At 37.5% G+C, this 20,091-nt stretch overlaps 1 protein-coding gene across 1 annotated transcript; it reads right to left on the bottom strand.

Moving 5' to 3' along the window:
- Window positions 1-4: 4 nt before the first annotated feature.
- On the bottom strand, window positions 5-8,721 carry epdl2 (ependymin-like 2). Its single transcript, XM_056446456.1, has 6 exons — window positions 8,595-8,721; window positions 8,442-8,476; window positions 5,259-5,393; window positions 4,374-4,560; window positions 3,955-4,045; window positions 5-225 (listed from the first exon to the last, which is right to left on the bottom strand). The coding sequence occupies exons 1-6, from the start codon at window positions 8,662-8,664 to the stop codon at window positions 102-104; spliced, it is 642 nt and encodes a 213-aa protein (XP_056302431.1). The 5' UTR covers window positions 8,665-8,721; the 3' UTR covers window positions 5-101.
- Window positions 8,722-20,091: the final 11,370 nt, after the last annotated feature.

Here is a 20,091-nt window from a genome sequence, read left to right as displayed (position 1 = left end):
AGTCTCTGTGTGCATGTTGTTTAATGTAGGTTTTATAACAGACATTTAAACCACAGATGGTGGCTGTACGTGCCGTCAGCACAAACACGCAGGTATTCCTCTCACAGAACAGGGATGAAAGAGCTCGATGCACTTTTCCTGGGTGGCAGCACTTCCACAGAGTCACAGAATGAAGGAGGGATGAAGACGTCAGGGTTCTCAATTCCCTCCACTAGGTCGAAGAAGCTGTGAAAAAAAGAAATCTGCAATTTCAGAAGTGTTTCTCATCGCAGTTTCCTCATCACTGTCATTTTATTTTGATATTGAGAAGACGACGCATATACTATGTACTAAATATATACTGTACACATTTACACACACCGGTCACTTTATTAGGTACACCTGTCCAACTGCTCAACGCAAATTTCTAATCAGCCAATCACATGGCAGCAACTTAATGCATCTAGGCATGTAGACATGGTCAAGACGATCTGCTGTTGTTCAAACGGAGCTTCAGATTGGGGAAGAAAGGTGATTTAAGTGACTTGGTTGTTGATGCCAGACAGGCTGGTCTGAGTAAGGTTTACAGAGAATGGTCCCAAAAACAGAAAGTATCCAGTGAGTGGCAGTTCTGAGGGCGCAAATGCCTTGTTGATGTCAGAGAATGGCCAGACTGGTTCGCGCTGATAGAAAGGCAACAGTAACTCAAATAACCACTTGTTACAACCGAGGTATGTAGAAGAGCATCTCTGAAAGCACAACGTGTCAAACCTTGAGGCGGATAGGCTACAGCAGCAGAAGATCCCACCAGGTGACATTCCTGTCAGCTAAAAACTGTAAACAGAGGGTACAATTCGCAGGGGCTCACCAAAACTGGACAACAGAACATTGGAAAAATGTTGACTGATCTGAGTCTCGATCTAATGATTTCTGCTGCAATCGTGTCAATGCCACAGCCTTCCTGAGTATTGTTACTGACCATGACCATGGTTACTGACATCTCTTTATGACCACAGTGTACCCATATTCTGATGGCTACTTCCAGCAGGATAACACGCCAAGTCATAAAGCGTGAATCATCTCAGACTGGTTTCTTGAAAATGATAATGAGTTCACTGTACTCAAATGGCCTCCACAGTCACCAGAGCTCAATCCAATAGAGCAACTTTGGGATGTGGTGGAAGGGGAGATTCGCATTATGGATGTGCAAAGTTGCCGCAGCTGCTTGATGCTATCATGTCAATATGGATCAAAATCTCCTGGAATATTTCCAGTACCTTGTTGAATCTACGCCATGAAGAATTAAGGCAGTTCTGAAGGCAAAAAGGGGGTCCAACCTGGTACTAGTAAGGTGTACCTAATAAAGTGGCCAGTGAGTGTATAAATCTGTCTAAATGTCATTCTTTTAACCCTTTAAATGTGCTTTTATTTCAGTTTAACATGGATTGTGACACAGATTGAGCTTTTGTTGATAGTTTATCATTATCATGACGAAGACATTGGTCAATTTTTCTTTGAGTTACAGTTACAGCGTAAATCATCAGGATGTTCATTAATATTATACTCATGCAGATAAAGTTCTTTTTACCCCTAAAAAAGCACTTTGCTGTTAGTTTGCTGTTGCGTAGTCACATAGTTTCTCTGAGGTGATTATGGTGTAAAAGAAGCACAATATTGTTTTTTCAGGAAAATGACAGCTAGGCAGAATAAGAGATTGCAAAAAGAAGGAATTTTTTGCATATTTTTGTAAATGAACTGTTCCATTCGTCACCTTAGAATTTAAGGTTCTGTCTGACATTTTTGTCAAAATTGAGTTCTTGACATTCTTATTAAATGGCAACTTATTTACATTATGGGATGTTGTTTACCTTTTAGGACTTTTTATTTTAAAAAAACAAATGTTACACACACACACACACTGTTTGCTATATGGAATGCAAAAACTTTGAAGCTCAATATCTCAAAATCATTCAGAACGCAGATAAAAACCTTAGAATTCCAAGGTGATGAATTCACAATAAATAAATATAATTTATTACAATTTTGTTTTTCAAATGAACATTTGTTGTGAAAATTAGGAATATTATTGATTCCTTAATTTGGTTAAACTTTATTTTAAGGTGTCCTTGTTACACTTTTCCTATTTATTTAACTGCTGAGTGATGTTAATTAACATATACCGTTGAAGTCAGAATTATTAGCCCTCCCTTGTTTATTTTTTTCCCCAATTTCTGTTTAATAGAAATATTTGCCATGATGACAGTAAATAATATTTGACAAGATGTTTTTCAAGTCACTTCTATACAGCCTAAAGTGACATTTAAAGGCTTAAATAGGTTAATTAGGTTAACTAGGCAGGTTAGGGTAATTAGGCAAGTTATTGTATGACGATGGTTTTTTCTGTAGACTATCAAAAAAAAAAACAGCTTAATGGAGCTAATAATTTTGATGTTTAAAATGGTTTTTAAAAAATTAAAAACCGCTTTTATTCTAGCTGAACTAAAACAAATAAGAGTTTCTCCAGAAGAAAAAATATTATCAGACATACTGTGAAAATTCGGGAAATATTTAATAAAGAAAAAAAGTTCAAAGGGGGGTTAATAGTTCTGACTTCAACTGTACATGTAATTACATACTTTAGTAATTACATTTATCTCATTCATTCATTTTCTTTTCGGCTTAGTCCCTTTATTATTCTGGGGTCGCCACAGCAGAATGAACCGCCAACTTATCCAGCAAATGTCTTACGCAGCGGATGCCCTTCCAGCCGCAACCCATCTCTAGGAAACATCCATACACACTCACTCACACTCCTACACAACGGACAATTTAGCCTTCCCAATTCACCTGTACCACATGTCTTTGGATTGTGGGGGAAACCGGAGCACCCGGAGAAACCCACGCAAACGCAGGGAGAACATGCCAACTCCACACAGAAACGCCAACTGACCCAGCCAAGCTCGAACCAGCGAGCCTTTTGCTGTGAGGCGACAGCACTACCTACTGCGCCATTACATTTATCGTCACCATTACATTTATCTACTATAGTATATTGTTATGGTCAGGATGAAGTTATTCAGAATTATCATATCTGCATGCTGTTATACAGAATTAATTGCAATTACTATAGTAAGTACATGAAACAAGTTTAATAACACACATTATGTTATAAGATATAACACGTGTAAATAAGTACCCTTAATCCTTCTGAAGCTAAATCATTGGTATTGTGTTCTCAGAAAACATGGCAGAAATTTTAACAGTAATTATTTTTCATAAATGTACTGAGGCAATTTCTTACAGTATTTCTTCTTTTATTCTGGGGAATGACTATTTATTTTATTTTAGCTAGAATGAAAGTAGTTTAAAAAAATGTCATTAGTTTTCACGGTCAATATTATTAACCCCCTTAAGATTTTTTTTTCGATTTTCAGTTGGTTAAAAAACAAGCCACTGTTGTCCAATGGCATGCCTAATTACTAGCCTAGTTAACCTAATTAAGCCTTTAAATGGCTTTTATACTAGTATCAAAAATAACTAGTGAAATCTCATGTACTGTCATCATGGCGAAGACAAAACATCATTAGAAACGAGTTCTTCAACTAATATCTTTAAAAATCTGTTCAAAATATTCCGCCTGCATCTGATTTCTGTGATTATAATTATGTCCACACTCAATTGTTTACTTTCGCTGCGTTCATGAAACACACATTTTGTTTTGTTTTATTTATGTGCGTGTTGTCCTTGCATGAAGAAGGGCCTTGATCACAGGAAGAGGAAAGGCAAAGTAAACACGTGTAATTGGTTAAAAGGGACACCGTTGCATAATCTCCTGTTGTTCATCAGAGAGCTACAAGTGTGCTTAAGTAAAAGACAAGATTGCAGACTTGATTACAGTATTATTTGTGGGTCCCGGCTTTTAATGAAAAGCACAGACTCTGTACGGGACAGGCCAGCAGAAGTTTGAACACTTACTTTGTCAATTCGCCTAACTCCGCTTTCTGTGTGAAATCAGCGATGGAGATGGGAATGCAACCAAACTCAGTGAAGCTCATCAGGTAATGGCCTGCAGAGGACAGTACAGAGAACACACACATTACATACATTTGTACAGCTATTACTTTATCTGGCATAACCTTCCATTGTTATTATACTGACCAAGTAATAGTTTTAATTCAATTAACCTAATCTGCATAGAAACATTTAGCCTTTTTTACATTTTTAAATAAATATCAATTAATTTTTAAACAATTTATTTCACACAAACACACACACACACACACACACACACACACACATAAAATGACCTACTTTTTATAAAGATCAAACCTTTTGATGTGTTCATTATAGTATTATTCTGAATGTTAAAAGCCTGACTAAGAATCTTTATTTACTTTTTGTTTCCTCCCATGTCCCATTCCAGACATTAACCAGCAGTCCTTGTCCTGGTAGAGAGCTGCTGCCCAAAACCATCTGACTCAGGAAATGGGCGTTATGGGGAACACCAAGATGTCTGAATGGCTCCTTCAATGCTTGCTTAATGCAAGTCTGGTTTCTGTAGTGGATCTCATAACTGACCCCCTGTTTAGAGGAGAGCAAACCCTCAGTCATCAACAACACAAACACTACTGATGATTTTTTTAAAAATAATTTATTCTTAAATGAACATTTTACATGTCACAGTTGAGTTCCTTTTAACTGATCTCAGTGTTTGGTCAGAGTACTTTTAGCTTAGCTTAGCATAAATAATTGAATCGGATTAGACCATTAGCATTTCACTCAAAAAAAAAAAAAAAAATCACAGTTTAGATAATTTTTTCCTAATAAAAGCTTGACTTCTGTACTCCTCAGAAAACAAGAAGTCTAGGTCTAGAAACTATACTCTCATTCTGGCTTAATCAAGTAACTTTGCTTCTATACCATTGCTGCAGCAGGCATAATGACATTATGAATTATAGTTCCTATAAATCTAGATGAAATAAATTCCTATAAATAGAAAATAGCAACTTTTGTGGGTCGTAGTACATGATGTAACCAGTGTAAAGCTTTAAATAGAAAAATTATTTAAATACTTTGGTCATTTTTGAGTGAGATGCTAATGGTCTAATCCGATTTAATGATCTATGCTATGCTAAGCTAAAAGTGATCCTGCCAGATCTGAATATCGGCTTAAATGAATTCAAAAAATTTCAAAAACTCAACTGTTTAACTGTAGGTGAGTTGTAAAATGAGCTTATTTCCCAAAAAGTGGAGTGTTCCTTTGAATCCAGTCATTTTACCTCTCTGTAAAGCAGAAGCAAGTCAGTTAAAAAGGTCTGGTTTCCATCTGTGCCAGCAGCGAGAACTCGGACATTCTGCCCAATGGCATCATAGGAGAACTTCTCAAACACACGCCAGTGCTGGCTTGGGAGTAACTTTGTGAGAAAGGAAGGTAAAATTAGCAAGAACAGTTGAGGAGAGATTTTATACAGGTTCACTCAATGCAGAATGACATCATTTGTAATAAAGGTGCTGTATGTAAGTTTTTCACTCTTCTAAAGCATAGAACTACCATAATATGTTTGCAGATATTTAAGTAACATGCTAGGTGAACATTCTTGTTGATCTGAAAAACAATACTGAAGTCAGATATTCTGCTTTGAAAATGTGTTTCCGTGCCGGAACATCTGTCTTTGTTTTGATTCTTCTAACCTGCCCAATGCCAGTTTAGCAGTTATATTTAAGCAGACAGTCTACTAATACTCAAATGGATCATCAAAATAAAGTGGTACCGAAGCCGTTTCTAATATATCAATTCTAGGAGTTGGTTAAAACAAAATCTTTTAATATGTTACATATTCCCTCTATCAGTGCCATTGCTTTAATTTAGAACACGACTAAAGTCAGACTCGATCCTCAATCTGGCAACCTGCGCTTGCGTTTGTTTTAATCCAGTAATATAATACCTAGTTCAACCACAGGGTGTCAAACTTACATACTACGCCTTTGAAGTATTAAAAATAGGCTACTATAAACTGCCAAGTAACTTTAACAATGAATGCTTTGATTTTATAAAAAAAAAATGTGTGAAATTACATTTGGAAGAGTTTATTTTAAGTTGATATTTGTTTGAGAATTATATAGTAAATGATACTTTGTACTGAGGTATGTAGTACAAAACCCATGAAAAAAATCCACATTATATTTGGAGTGAAGTGTGTGACATCAAACACTGTTTAACAATTCATTTAAACCTAAATAAAAGCGACAGACAGTAGACTGTTTTTTTTTCTGTAAAGGAATCTGGGCAGTTTTGCTGGATTATAAATGGCAACGTTTACACACACTCCTGAAGAGCAGTCATATAAAATTCAGTGCTAGTCATATAATGATTTACAAGCGCTAGTCATATAATAATTTACAGAGAAAAACAAGATCAGCTGATAACATTCAAACACTAAAATATGTTGTTGTATTGAACAAAAACAAAATCTGATAGCTCTCTGTATCTGCTACAAAATCATCTTCAACTTGCCTAAGCAGGTTTGCTGGTTTCTCGGGATGTTTTTGGTATGCTAGTTTTTAATGGGTTTTTGGGTAACTGACAAGATGGGAGACCAATTTAACAGCTATGAACAGTATCTCTTTTTCAGTGGGAAATTTTTGAAGTCGTACGTAAAACAAAAATAAACAAGAGAGTACTGTTCAGATCTTGATTATTTAAAGGGTAGTTCATCCAAAAATGAAGATTCTGTCATTATTCATGCATTCACTTGTTTTAAACCTGTTTGAGATTGTTGAACACTGAAGAAGATATTTTAAAGAAATCTGAAAACCTGTAACCTTTGACATTCTAGTATAGATGTCAATGACAATAGCTTCTTTCACACATACAGCCCTTTATGGAAAATTATTGGTAACAAACAAAGGGATCATGTGTGAACAGGCCCTTTTTGAAAATATCTGTAAATTTGTTCCGGCAATTTTCTGGAAAGAGAAGTCGTAACATTACCGGTAATTTGCCAGAATGCTGTTCTGTGTGAACGCAGAAGGAAAATTACCCGAAAGAGCGCAATCACGTCTACTCCAGCCAGTCAGAACATTTAGACGACTTCACATCTGTTCTGTTTATTAAATAAAAGCCTTTGAATATTTTTCCTGACAGGTTTAGCTGCTAGATGTTAGTCAGATAATGTTTCTATGTTCCTTCTTAATGCCAACTGTGTAAAAAGTGATCGATAAAATGCTAATGATGAACCGCTTTTTGTTTACCTTCAGGCTTTGCTTCAGTTGCTTGCAGTGTTGCCAGATTGGGCGGTTTTCCACCCAATTGGGCGGTTTTGAATTTATTTTTGCGGGTAAAAAAATACACAGGCAGGTAGTGAAAATTTGGGCGGTTTTGCAGCCCCGGTCTGCCCTTATAAACCTGTTTTGATCTCCCAACATGATGCCATAGCCCCCGTTCTTCGCATAAAAACACTTAAAAGAGTGTAGAAATGCGTGAGCTCTCCCTCCCCTCTCAATCACCCCCCTGCTCCTCAGCCACACGACAGGTTATTATAGTCTACTGATTGTATGGCGGCGCTTTTTGGTTTTCAGCGGTTTTTCGACATTTTTGGGCTGGAATCAGTCAGCTACATCTGGCAACACTGGTTGCTTGATGCGTGTGCACGTGAAGCAGCCAGTGAGCACCAGTATACACACACACACACACACACACACACATTATGTACATCTAAACTTGTAGAAGTCTTCCTCCATATGTTTAATCGCAGTTGTTCACAATACTTATTCATCCACATAATTTGTAATGTAGTCAAATGTGAAAACATTTAGTTGTGGTTTGCACTTCTGCCTTTGGATGTCTCTGGGACAAAGCAGCTGCATGAATGCTAAAGCTTTAGATAAAAGTGAAACTATCAACAAAATTCTGACCCCTTCTATGCTGACAAATACAAGCGCAGCTGTTTAGAGCTCATTTCTGGTTAATGATGTCAGAATTAGCCAGTATTTTGGAATGGATATGTGAATGGTCTTTTCTGGAAACATTCCGAAACGTCCTTGCGTGTGTGAACAGCGCTTTTTTGAATCTACTGGTACAGTCATTCTGGTAATTTATTCGGATATTTACTGGTATTGCTGTTGTGAAAGGGGCTAATGTCAATGGTTACAGGTTTTCATCTTTCTTCTAAATATATTCTTTTGTGTTCAAGAGAAGAAAGAATGTCATAAACCACTTCATAACCACTTGAGGGTGAGTAAATAGTCAATTTTCATTTGGGTGAACTATCCATTTAATCATTTCAAATAAGTAATCTTGTTGAATTTTATGCAGAAATGTTTCATACATAGACTTTTTATTTCCAGCTAATAAATACAAACTTCCCAGGAATATTTGAGCACATCATTTTAACTTTTACTTAAACTAAATCAACAACAAACTTAAACTTAAACTAAATCAACAACAAATACAGCCCACTTACCACTGTCAGTGCGCCCTCAAGCAAAGGTGGAGACTCTGGAAATCAAGAAACAGGGAAACAAAATCTGTTTAGACTTTTTGAAGAATCCAAATCAAGAGTTAAATTTTAGTTGTATATTGTGCGGGAAAAAGACGACAGGTCAGAAGGTCTTACTGCAGGGTTCAGGCTTCTGTGCGTGGATGCTGAGAGTCAGACAAACTACAGCCAGAATGAAGATCTTCATCTTTACTGTGGAGTGTTGGCAAACAGGAGTCAAAAGAACTAGCAGCAGTGTTTCAAGTCCACCTCTTCTTATATAGTCAGCTCTGGATCATCTCTCCATGTTTATAGTCTCACTCTCAATAAGCCACATGCATAATTAGACTGTGATCCAGTTCATTAGAAACTTTAAATATGTTAAAAATAACTTCATTTTGTGTAATAATTAGAGAAAATAAATTATAATATGCAAAAACAGTAAAAGGATTTTATATATTACAAGTTCTGATAATCAAAAATATTGATGAAGGGGGTAAAACCCGGACTGGAGTAAAAATTCCCATTAGTCATATTGTAAAGACTCAGCAAATTATGGCCAGAGATTTGCTTGCCACAGGTCAATGTTCAAGAATAGGTTGTAAAATAGCTTACTGATAATACAAGATCATGTGATGACATTCAAACACTAAACAAGCTTGTCATTTTGACACATTCGATTGATTATAACTGTCCAAAAAGTAAACTTAAAATTATCTTTAAGTGGCTGAAACAAGTTTCTCAGGCTGGTTCTTTAATGGTTTTAAGTAATAGAAGACTATCTACACAAGCTTAAACTTGATTTTCTTTTTCAGATGTTTCACTCACAAAATGGATAGTTCTGGTCCCTGATTTTGATTCAAAGCTGTTGAATCAGAATCAAGCAAACACATACCCATGGCCTCTTTATATTAGTATTACCGAGTCATTGCTTCTCTGTCTTACTGCAGTTTCGGCATTTCACCACAAGTAACTGTTCATTATTTATTAATGAAGTATGGTTGACCCATGCTGAAATTAAGACTTGCGGATTCATCTTTAATTTAGAAACCTGGCCTTTCCCTGACCAACAAACAAACAAATATACAAAGAAAAAAGTATTCCCCTGTGTTAGAGTGATAAAATCGCAAATGGCACCTTAAAACCTTGAGGTATTCCTCGGATTAAAGCCACTTTTGCTGTCAAGTAGATGTTAGTTTGAAGCTTTGTCTCAAGCACAATCAAGGGCACACAGTGGCCACAAATGGGGCACTTGTGAGCACCCTACTCAACACCCTAAACACATGATACATGACCATTTGTGTAATGGTTATATGAGAATGGCTTGACGAACATATGATACACAATATTCCAAAAGCTCAGTCAGAGACCAATTCTGAATTCCCCTGTCCTTGTTTCAATCGCCTCACATCAAGAAGGTTGCTGGTTCGAGCTGGGTCAGTTGGAATTTCTGTGTAGAGCTTGCATGTTCTCCCGTGTTCGCGTGGGGTTTCCTCCGGGTGCTCCGGTTTCCCCCACAATACAAAGACATGCGTTATAGGTGAATTGGGTAAGCTAAATTGTCCATAGTGTATGTGTGTGAATGAGAGTGTATGGGTGTTTCCCAGTACTGGGCTGCAGCTGGAAGGGCATCCGCTGCGTAAAACATAGGCTGGATAAGTTGGCGGTTCATTCTGCTGTGGCGACCCCTGATTAATAAAGGGACTAACCCGAAAAGAAAATGAATGAATGAACAAAACCCTGTAAGTTCTGAAAGAGATCAAGCCACAGCCAGGTTAGAAATGCAAAAGTAACTCAAAAATAATGTAGCATATTACTTACCATAAAAAAGTAACTAAGTATCGCAACTAGTTACTTTATTGAGGGAGTAATTCAATATTATAATGCATTACATTCAAAAGTAACTTTCCCCAACATTGCTGAAACAGATCACCAAACTAAAATGGGGTCTTCAGACACTTGCACTCAGAGGCCACTACACTGTACATTTTGCTGTGTTGAATAAACTCTTTAAGAGTGAGTGGATTTGGTCTCACTCAGAATTGGTGATAAATTAACACTTTTTATTGTGCTATATTGTCAGAGAAAAATTAACTCAGTTTTGAGTTAAAATTTAACACTGGTCAACACTGAAAATTGTTAAGCTGTTTTATTCTAAAGGGAAATTAACTCTTGACTGGAGTCCCTTAATTTAACACTACACCGAAATTTACTCAATGGTAATATATCACTAACACAGTCGATTTACAACCCATATGGCGTTGCTTTAACTGTCATTATTTCACTCTGGTGCAAGTAATTTTTTAATGGTAAGTCCATGCTTTTATGACTTCTAGGCTGGACTACTGTAATGCACTGTTTGCTGGCTGCCCAGCATCCGCTATTAACAAACTTCAATTAGTACAAAATGCAGCTGCCAGAGTTCTTACCAGGTCTAGAAAATTTGATCACATCACCCCAATTTTATCCTCCTTACACTGGCTGCCTGTTAAGTTTCGTATTGAATTTAAAATATTGCTTCTTACATATAAAGCTTTAAATAATCTAGCTCCTGTTTATCTAACCAATCTTCTGTCTCGCTACAATCCAACTCGCTCTTTAAGGTTCCAAAACTTAGGGCTTCTGGTAGTACCTAGAATAGCAAAGTCGAGTAAAGGAGGTCGAGCCTTCTCATTTATAGCTCCTAAACTCTGGAATAGCCTTCCTGATAACGTCCGAGGCTCAGACACACTCTCCCAATTCAAAACTAGATTAAAGACCTATCTGTTCAGTAAAGCATACACTTAGTGCACCACTTAGGGGGCTTCCACACAGGTTTTGCATCTTGTTGATATACACTGTGAACATCAGCTACGCTAATTATTTTCTTTATTCTCCATTTCCACCTGGGGATACTCTTCCCGAGGCCCTCAGACTATGCAGAGTCACTGATTCGATCCAAGACCAACGACGAGATGATCCCAAGGTTTCCATATCCTGGACCAGGCCGAATCCTGAGCAGCTACTGTGATGGTCATGGAAGAGTGGAGAACATGAGACTGATTCCTGTGACGCTCCAGAGACAGATGAGTCTTCGCTGAGGCCAGCTTCCAGCCTCCGCCACTGAGACTGCAGCTCTGCACAAGACGTTTGGCCAGCAGAGAAATTAAAATGGTCGTGCCCAACTGAGCCTGGTTTCTCTCAAGGTTTTTTTTCTTCACTTCCGCCATTAGTGAAGTTTTTTTTTTTTTTCTCTCTCTTCGCTGTCGCCACTGGCTTGCATGGTTCGGGATCTGTAGAGCTGCGCATCATTGGATTTGCCCTTCAATATTTGGACTCTCAGTAGTGATTATTAAACCACACTGAACTGAGCTCAACTGAACTGAACTTAAACACTACAAACTGAACTACACTGTTTTTATTTACTGTGACCTTTTATGTGAAGCTGCTTTGACACAATCTACATTGTATAAGCGCTATACAAATAAAGGTGAATTGAATTGAAAAAAAAAATTAATTGAAACTGTAACTGACCCTAAACAAATCTCTCCAAAGCAACAAAGCAACTCCACACTTTCATAATTTAATGCTACTTTGACTGTCAGGTTGGAGCTTGTGCTCAGTGTGTTCTCAGTTAAACTGTGGCAAATTGGCCATTCTGAAAGCTAAAATGATTAATTGAGTACCTCATGGTCTCCTGGACTGAATCTACATGCACAGAGATGTCATCGTAAGTCCACGAGGTCGCAAGTGCACATAAAGTGTCCCACTGTCCCAATCCCAATTGGAATCCTTAACCCTTCCTCACACTTTTCTGATGTAATGTCACTTTGACTGTAGGATGGTGCCAAATATCGTCAAAATATCGGTAATTTCATAAATATGATTGGGTGGCACAGTTGGTAGCACTGTCACTTGCTGGTTTGAGCCCCAGCTGGACCAGACAGCATTTCTGTGTGGAGTTTGCATGTTCTTCCCATGTTCGCATGGGTTTCCCTGGGTGCTCTGGTTTCCCCCACAAGTTCAAAGTCCTGCGATATAGGTGAATTGGGTGAGCTAAATTGTCCGTAGTGTATGTGTGTATGTCCTGGTCCTTCAGGTTGGGGGTTGAGCGCTGGGCTAATTACCCACCTCATTAAAATTAAATGTTATGAAACACCAACATGGTGTGGCTAAATATCAACTTCGATAAATGGCCCTGGAAGTACGTAGGTAAGTATTAGTTTTGGTTGAGAAGGTTTGTGGTTTGAGGCAAATGAACAAGAACACGAACATGCAAGCGTTGCTTCAGAGCAGCGCTAACCAGATGGCTAATTTAGAAGGCTAATTTTAAACAGCTAATATAGCAAACCTTTTTTTGTGAAGTTGATAACTGCTTCCATTTCAATAACACTGATTTATTAAATAAGACAAGTTAAGTGTTGTTGATATGTGTGTTGTCACTTTTCTTGCCATTTAAATCTTTAAAGTTAATATAGGTAATCTCCTTCAAAGTTATTGCGGTTTTAGCTGTCTGAAATATAATGACTTGGGTACTGTTGTGATAAACAGTGTGATGCAATATTCAAAATTCAGTCATTTCCCCTCAAGATGTTTCAGCGAGCAGATCAATGCCCACACATGCCCACAGTGCTACGGTAAACAAGGAAATGTAAGATGCATTAATTAAATGTGAAATAAATGTCAAAAAAGAAAAAATAAACTCATATGAATGTAAATGTATTATCAATTCACAAACGAGTAATATGCAATAGATCTGCTGAAATATTTATGAATGTTTGTTAATATTAGTTAATAAAAAATATAAATGTCCACGTTAGCTCTTGTACATTTAACAATATGAATTAATAATATCAATATAACACTTTTGTTATTATATTCATATTTTTATATTGTTATTTTATTTTTCAGAAAATAAGATACGATTGGATAAGACTGCACTGATTTTTGATGTCTTTACTAGTACTGACTGTAAGACTGCACAGATTTTTGATGTCTTTACTAGTACTAACTGTAAGACTGCACTGATTTTTGATGTCTTTACTAGTACTGACTGTAAGACTGCACTGATTTTTGATGTCTTTACTAGTACTGACTGTAAGACTGCACTGATTCTGTCTTTTTAGACCTTTTTAGGACTGCTGACATACTTGGTATATTATTTAATTTTTCATGAAAATACAAACGACTGTATATTGTTTGACAACTGTTAGCAGGTTTGGCATGCTGTCCCGGGAGAGAACCCTGAGCTCGGAGATAGTTGAGCCCAGGGCTCCCGCCTGGTCCATAGAGCATGTGAGGGGAGTATGAGATCAGGTGGTTCTCGAGAGCTTCTCGTGGTAAAGGAAGAAAGGAGGAGAAGGGGTGGATGGGGGGTTTCTTCGGAAAATGAAGATAAGAGAGTAGTTCTAGCTAGGCTACTTATAGTGAGTTAGGGTTAATCTGATTGGCTAACTAGTGAATGTAGATGAGTGGCCAGCTGCAGTCAATCATATCACGTGCTCCTCTCGAAATTAGTTTGTGAAACTTCACTTTAAGACACTTTATTGCATTTTGAATGTCACAATCACCAAATGTTTTTTGCACTAAGTGCGCTACCACAAGATGCTTTTGTTTAGGGATGCACCGATCCGATACATAGATCGGATATCGATTCGATACCGCGTTATTTTGCTGCATCGGGTATCAGCCAGCTGGTACCAATTCAAATCCGATCTTGCTTAGTCTTTTTTTTCTTAGTCTCTTTATTCATCAAGGGTCGCCACAGAGGAATAAACCAACTTATCCAGCATATGTTTTACACAGCGGATGCCCTTCCAGCTGCAACCCAGTACTGGGAAAGCACATGGGTTATATTCTGTGTAATTTATAAGCCAACAAAAGCTTTGAAAGTAGCCTTTTATAAGGCACTAGAAAGTTGTCATGTATGCCTACTATATCCCAAATGTTCTGAAGCCATTCCATAGTTCAATGTGAAGTACAGTTGAATATTCAAGTGCCTAAATTCATGTTTAGTTCAGTTCAGAGTTTAGTTTCCTCCACTGCACCTGTCAATCATTTTTCATTCATTCACAATTCAAACTGCGTCTCGCATTCGTTTATGACAACACGAAAAACTGTCTTCAAGACTATTTGTTCCTAGTTTAAATAATCAGAGGAGCAATGCATTTAGATTTGCATTAAATGGGTTCATTTTGTTGATGTAAAATATACCTCATTCTCATATTCTAGCCTTGCTTATCTTTCTGTGGAATATTTCCCTCGCAGTATTTGAAATGGATAGTGTTTAAAGGACAGCTATTATGCAAAAATCACTTTTGTAAAGGGTTTAAAAACACTGTGGCAACAGTGTGTGAATATAACCAGCTTCTAATAGTTAAAATGTATTATTTTTTAATCATGTATTAATGATGTATTAATTACTTTTTAAGTCTGCATAATCACTTTGATTGACATTCTCCCATTGTATGTGTCAACAGAAGAGTAAAGCCCCGCCCATTAGTGACACGCTCCTTTATTACCATAGAACAGTAGTCTTGTTTCTGAATCTGCCACTTACTGACATGCAGGCATTCATAGCTCTGCCCTCTTTTGAAAATAGAGTTGGGAACACAATCAAATTTGATTTTAAACTGACAGGCACCAAAATTAGGATCAAAGCCTAAAAGGGGCAGTTTCAAAGAGTCTTGTTGGGGGGTATTTTGAGCTGAAACATCCCAGGTTCATTCTGAAAAGTATACATTACTGGAGAGCGCCTAATGCATCCCAGGCAGTTTTTGTTTTCCTGAATCCACCACTTCGAGGCCACTGTGTATGCTTTTTCAGATCTCAAATTTCTCTCATGAGTGCCATTCACACCTGCTGTTCTCACATAAATTCATCAGAGGCCACTGTTGACTGACTGACCGACTGAATGACTGACTGACTGATCGACTGACCCACCCTCCTCCTTCTCTAAACCCAACCAATAGTGTTTTCAAAAGCATCGATAGATGTGCCCACTCACTTCCCTAAACTCAACTGACAATTTTAAAAAGCAATCCAGAAAAAGAAAAGGCCTCGTCTTTATTTTTACCAGATTTTTACCACGTTTACCACATTCTCACTCTATTAGTTATTTAGCTGTTTATTTCGTTTTTTTGGCTTCTGTTTCGTCTTACCCACTTTTTGGAACCGTTCCTCACCAGACTCAAACCCCAACATTTCGGCCAACTCATCTCTGCGTCTCAAGTCCGCCGACGTACATAATAAGCTAACTGAACAAACTGGTAACATCTGGAAAGCCGTCCACATGGAGGTAAATGGTCAAACGGCGTCATACCAACGCATATCATTTGTTTTAAAGACGAAATGGCTACATAATTTGCGATCTCCAGAAATGTATATAGGGCTACGTTTTCAGAATGAGCCTATGTTGCAACCAACCATCACATAAACACTGTAAGGACAGCAGGGACTTAACTTACATTTTGTAAAATGGAGCCCTTTAAGGCATACATATCGAAGTTAGAAATTCCAGTATCATGACAGCACTAGTACGCTGCAGATCTAGATAAAGAAAGTAAACAAAACAGTCCGACTTCTTGAATCCTGATGTAACAACCAGTTGCGCAACTCTCCTGCTGATATAAAACAAATCATCTGACTGCTGTCCATCTGAAGTTTAGTGGGTTAAGCTAGGATGAAGCAAGCCTCAGCGTGTTGAACACATTTTAGCGACTGCACAAGGCCACATCAAAGCAAACGTTTACGGGTTAAGTGCTTCATTTACAGAGTTCTCGTGTTCTCATGCACACACCTTTCCCTTTGACATACAGATTTATACAGTCTGGATTACTATTTTGATTACTTCTTTACTGCAGCCAAAGTACGACAAACACGGCTCCGCTGTCAGGAGATCCATGCGACTCATATGACCCACAGTGGAGTCTCTTTGATCACAGAAGCTGTAGACGGTTACTTATTGTTGGGTTCAAGAATACACACATAGTGCGTTGAACGGTTGAACATAATTTAATGCGATATTATTTTCTTCACTCAGTCGTCTTTTGCATTAAATGACCTGTAATTATAGCTGATCTGAATTCTTGGCAGGATCAAAGCATTATATTAAAGTGTTTTAAAGCTGGACTCACCAAACTGGTGATTTAGACTGATTTAGAACAGATGAATCCCACATATTTGATTTCATATACCGTTTTATTATCATAGAGCTTTGAAGCTGGAGTAAGCGCCACACTCTTTTTTACGCTGTTGACCTCTTAGTGCACTATTGTGAACTCGGTGAGTGCTTTAGAGTCCATGAAGAAGTCATCAAACCCGGAACTAGCCCTTTAAAGTAATTCTTAAACAATAATAATAATAACTGAGTCTTAAAACTGTCTAACAGTCGTTTGAGGTGGGACTACTTTATGAGGATGAAGATTGTCTGGATATAATTTCTGTGGGTGGACTACAAAATTGAAGCACCATATAAACAGCAATTAACATCTAATTAGTCATTAAAGGAGATTTAAACTGCATTTAAATAATTTACATTATTTGACCTACATATATGTGGGTCACCGTCATAGCACATCTAGCTTATATCAATAAAGGTGATTATTTTATCAGCATACATAGCAAATATGGATAAACTTTGAACTTATGGAAAATTCCTGGAATCCCAACACAACCTAAAGGCAGTTCGTAACTTTTTGATTTAGTGGCTAATTTGTATAAATTCGTATGATCTCATTTGTACAATTCAGTACGATTTGCTCATCCCCCAATGACAGTTGGGTTTAGGGGCAGGGTTGGGTGCCACGCCTCTTTTTTTTAAATCGTACATTTTCGTACATGTAACTTGTATGAATTTGTACAAATTAGCCACTTAACTGACAAAACTTAAAATAGTTTCCTTGTAAAATAAGGCTGGTAATTCTCACAAAGAGAGTTCAATATAGTGAGAGATTATTCATCTTCAGACCAATAAAAGACATATTTTTCATCTATGCAGTTCTTATTAGTATGAAAGCGGTTTACAAATTAAAAATCACTGTGACTTTTTATCTTACCGTTACTTTTCTGATTAATTCATTGTCAGAATTGTGTAAATCTGAGATTGCGAGATTTAATTTCAGAATTGTGCAAATAAAGAATTGCCAATTGTTAAGCTGAATTTCTGAGGAAGAAATGCATAACCTGAAATTGTGAGATACATGGTCGCTATTTTGAAATAGAATGGTAATTATTCAATTTAAATTTCTAGACCAGAATTTGCTGCAGATATGATGCAGGTATGTGCACAGGAATGGCTCTCGGAAGTGCCCGCTTAACCTCCTAGGGCTTGAGTGTCCACATACAGCACATTTTAGCTCTTAAGTGGCTATTTAAAATACTTTGAAGGTTTTATATTTTGTTACAGACATACAGTGTCATCCTGCAACTGTTTTGCAGCATATTAAATGTCCCAAACACTATTTTTAACTGTCCAAAATGGGGGAAAATTAGTTTTGAACTCTCTGATAGTCAAAGCAAGTTCAAAAAAAAATTTCTTGTTAAATATGCTTTAAAAAAATTCAGGAAAAAGTGTTTTATGTAAATTCGGACTACATAAATGGACATATTTTTTCTCTGAAAGTATATTGTTTCAAAAGATAATTCTTAGGTTTTTATTCTAATTAGGTTCTAACAAGCCCAAAGCCAAAGAGAAATAAAAATTGCATGTAAAAAAACACATTGGGCCTTCACGATCGCAACCCCCCCCCCCCACCCCTAATCCCCACTTCCCAGTTTGTACTTCACGATTGACCCCACCCCAGTCTTCACTTCGCAATTGCCATCAACCTAACTCCGCCCCCAACCCCTTCCCCCCGTCTTCACTTCATAACCGCCCAACCCCTCAACCACCCCCCTCCCACTCCTCTCATCTTTCACTTGCAGCAAACTACTGGTTGGAAGGACGTGGCTAAGCACACCTCGCACAAGACATCAAAATGACATCACCAGAGAAGGACTGCCATTGCAGAATTTAAGCAAATAGTCAGAGTTTGATTAAAGATTACCAAAACACTGGTATTTTAAGCGGAGTAACTTGAAAAGATTAACTGTTCACCTTAACACTAGCAAAGGGCTCTAGCAAAATAATCATTGCAAAATTGACTTTTAACTCTTATGTTTTGTTTTAGGGCAGCATGGTGGCGCCTCACAGCAAGAAGGTCGCTGGTTCGAGCCTCGGCTGAGTCAGTCGGTGTTTCTGTGTGGAGTTTGCATGTTCTCCCCATGTTTGCGTGGGTTTCCTCCGGGTGCTCCGGTTCCCCCCACAAGTCCAAAGACATGTGGTATAGGGGAATTAGGTAAGCTAAATTGTCCATAGTATATGTGTGTGAATGGAAGTGTATGCGTGTTTCCCAGTGATGGGTTGCAGCTGGAAGGGCATCCGCTGTGTAAAACATATGCTGGATAAGTTGGCGGTTCATTCCGCTGTGGCAACCCCTGATTAATAAAGGCACTAAGCCGAAAAGAAAGTGAATGAATGAATGAATGAATGAATGAATGAATGAATGAATGTTTTGTTTTACATTAAATGTTTTTATGCCATAAATCTTGGATTTCTCACAATTTGCCACTTTTTTCAAAAGATTTCCACTTTATTTCTCACAATTGAGTGTTCATAGACATTATTTAGAGACTTTTATTCTGTAAAAATCTGAATCTCTAGGCAAAAAAGCTAGAATATACAATATTTCTATAAGATTGTCACAATTAGGTCTGAATAAGAAGCAAACTCGAAAATGTGAGAAATAGTCAGAATTTCAGCTCTTATCTTTCCTCCATAGATCTCCCAGTTTAGACTTGCGAATAAGGGTTTAAAGGCTTTCTTGCAACTCTGCCTTCATTTCAAACATTTGCTCCAAATTGTAAGAAAAAAAGGCAGAATTGTGAGATTTAAATGATTTAATATTGGGTGAAAAATATCAGAATTCATTCATTCATTCATTCATTTAATTTTTGGCTTAGCCTTTTTATTAATCAGGGGAATGAACCACCAATTTATCCAGCATATGTTTTACGCAGTAGATGCGCTTCCAGCAACCCAACACTGGGAAAATCAGAATTGTCAGATGTTAATTTACAATCATCTATTAAATTTTAAGGTTAAACTGATTGGTACAGCTTGTTCTACAAAAACCCATTTAACGCAAACAACCCAGAATATTCAGCAAGCTATAAATGATATAAATGGCTGTTATGTTGCACTTGGCTTTGACACCAGATTTTTTTCGCTCAAGTGTTGAAACAACCTGCTCAAGAAGAGATTGATGTGTGCATTGCTTCATCACGGAGACACATGTGAACCATCAGATGCTGCACATCACATTTTCACATGCGTACAGTGCATTCGCAAAACATTCATCATGTGATGCCATGGATCAATGGAGAAATGATGACTTGTTGAAGCAGATCGTGTGAAGCTCAGACTGAACATCATAAGGATCAGTAGCAGAGATCACAACTCATACAACAAGGACACATTTCTAGTAATTGTGCTTTTGTTTGTATTTGGAACGTACAGTAGACTCCATTCATCCTTTGAGTCACGATGAAGAGCAGCACAGGCAATTAAACACAGAGGTAGTAAACTAATGGCCATTAGGCTTTTTTTGCATGGAAA

The sequence above is a fragment of the Danio aesculapii genome, chromosome 21 (genome assembly GCF_903798145.1).
Source record: "Danio aesculapii chromosome 21, fDanAes4.1, whole genome shotgun sequence".
Taxonomy (NCBI): domain Eukaryota; kingdom Metazoa; phylum Chordata; class Actinopteri; order Cypriniformes; family Danionidae; genus Danio; species Danio aesculapii.
The sequence above is the reverse complement of the archived record's forward strand: the minus strand, read 5'-3'. Positions and strand labels throughout refer to the sequence as shown.

Bases quoted from the DNA above. Each gene is read 5' to 3' on its own strand.
- epdl2 (XM_056446456.1), bottom strand. From the start codon at position 8,664: ATGAAGATCTTCATTCTGGCTGTAGTTTGTCTGACTCTCAGCATCCAC. The intron at 8,477-8,594 runs GTAAGACCTTCT...CTTGATTTCCAG, and splicing joins ACAGAAGCCTGAACCCTGCA to AGTCTCCACCTTTGCTTGAG. The intron at 4,046-4,373 runs GTAAATAAAGAT...TGTCCTCTGCAG, and splicing joins GACATGGGAGGAAACAAAAA to GCCATTACCTGATGAGCTTC.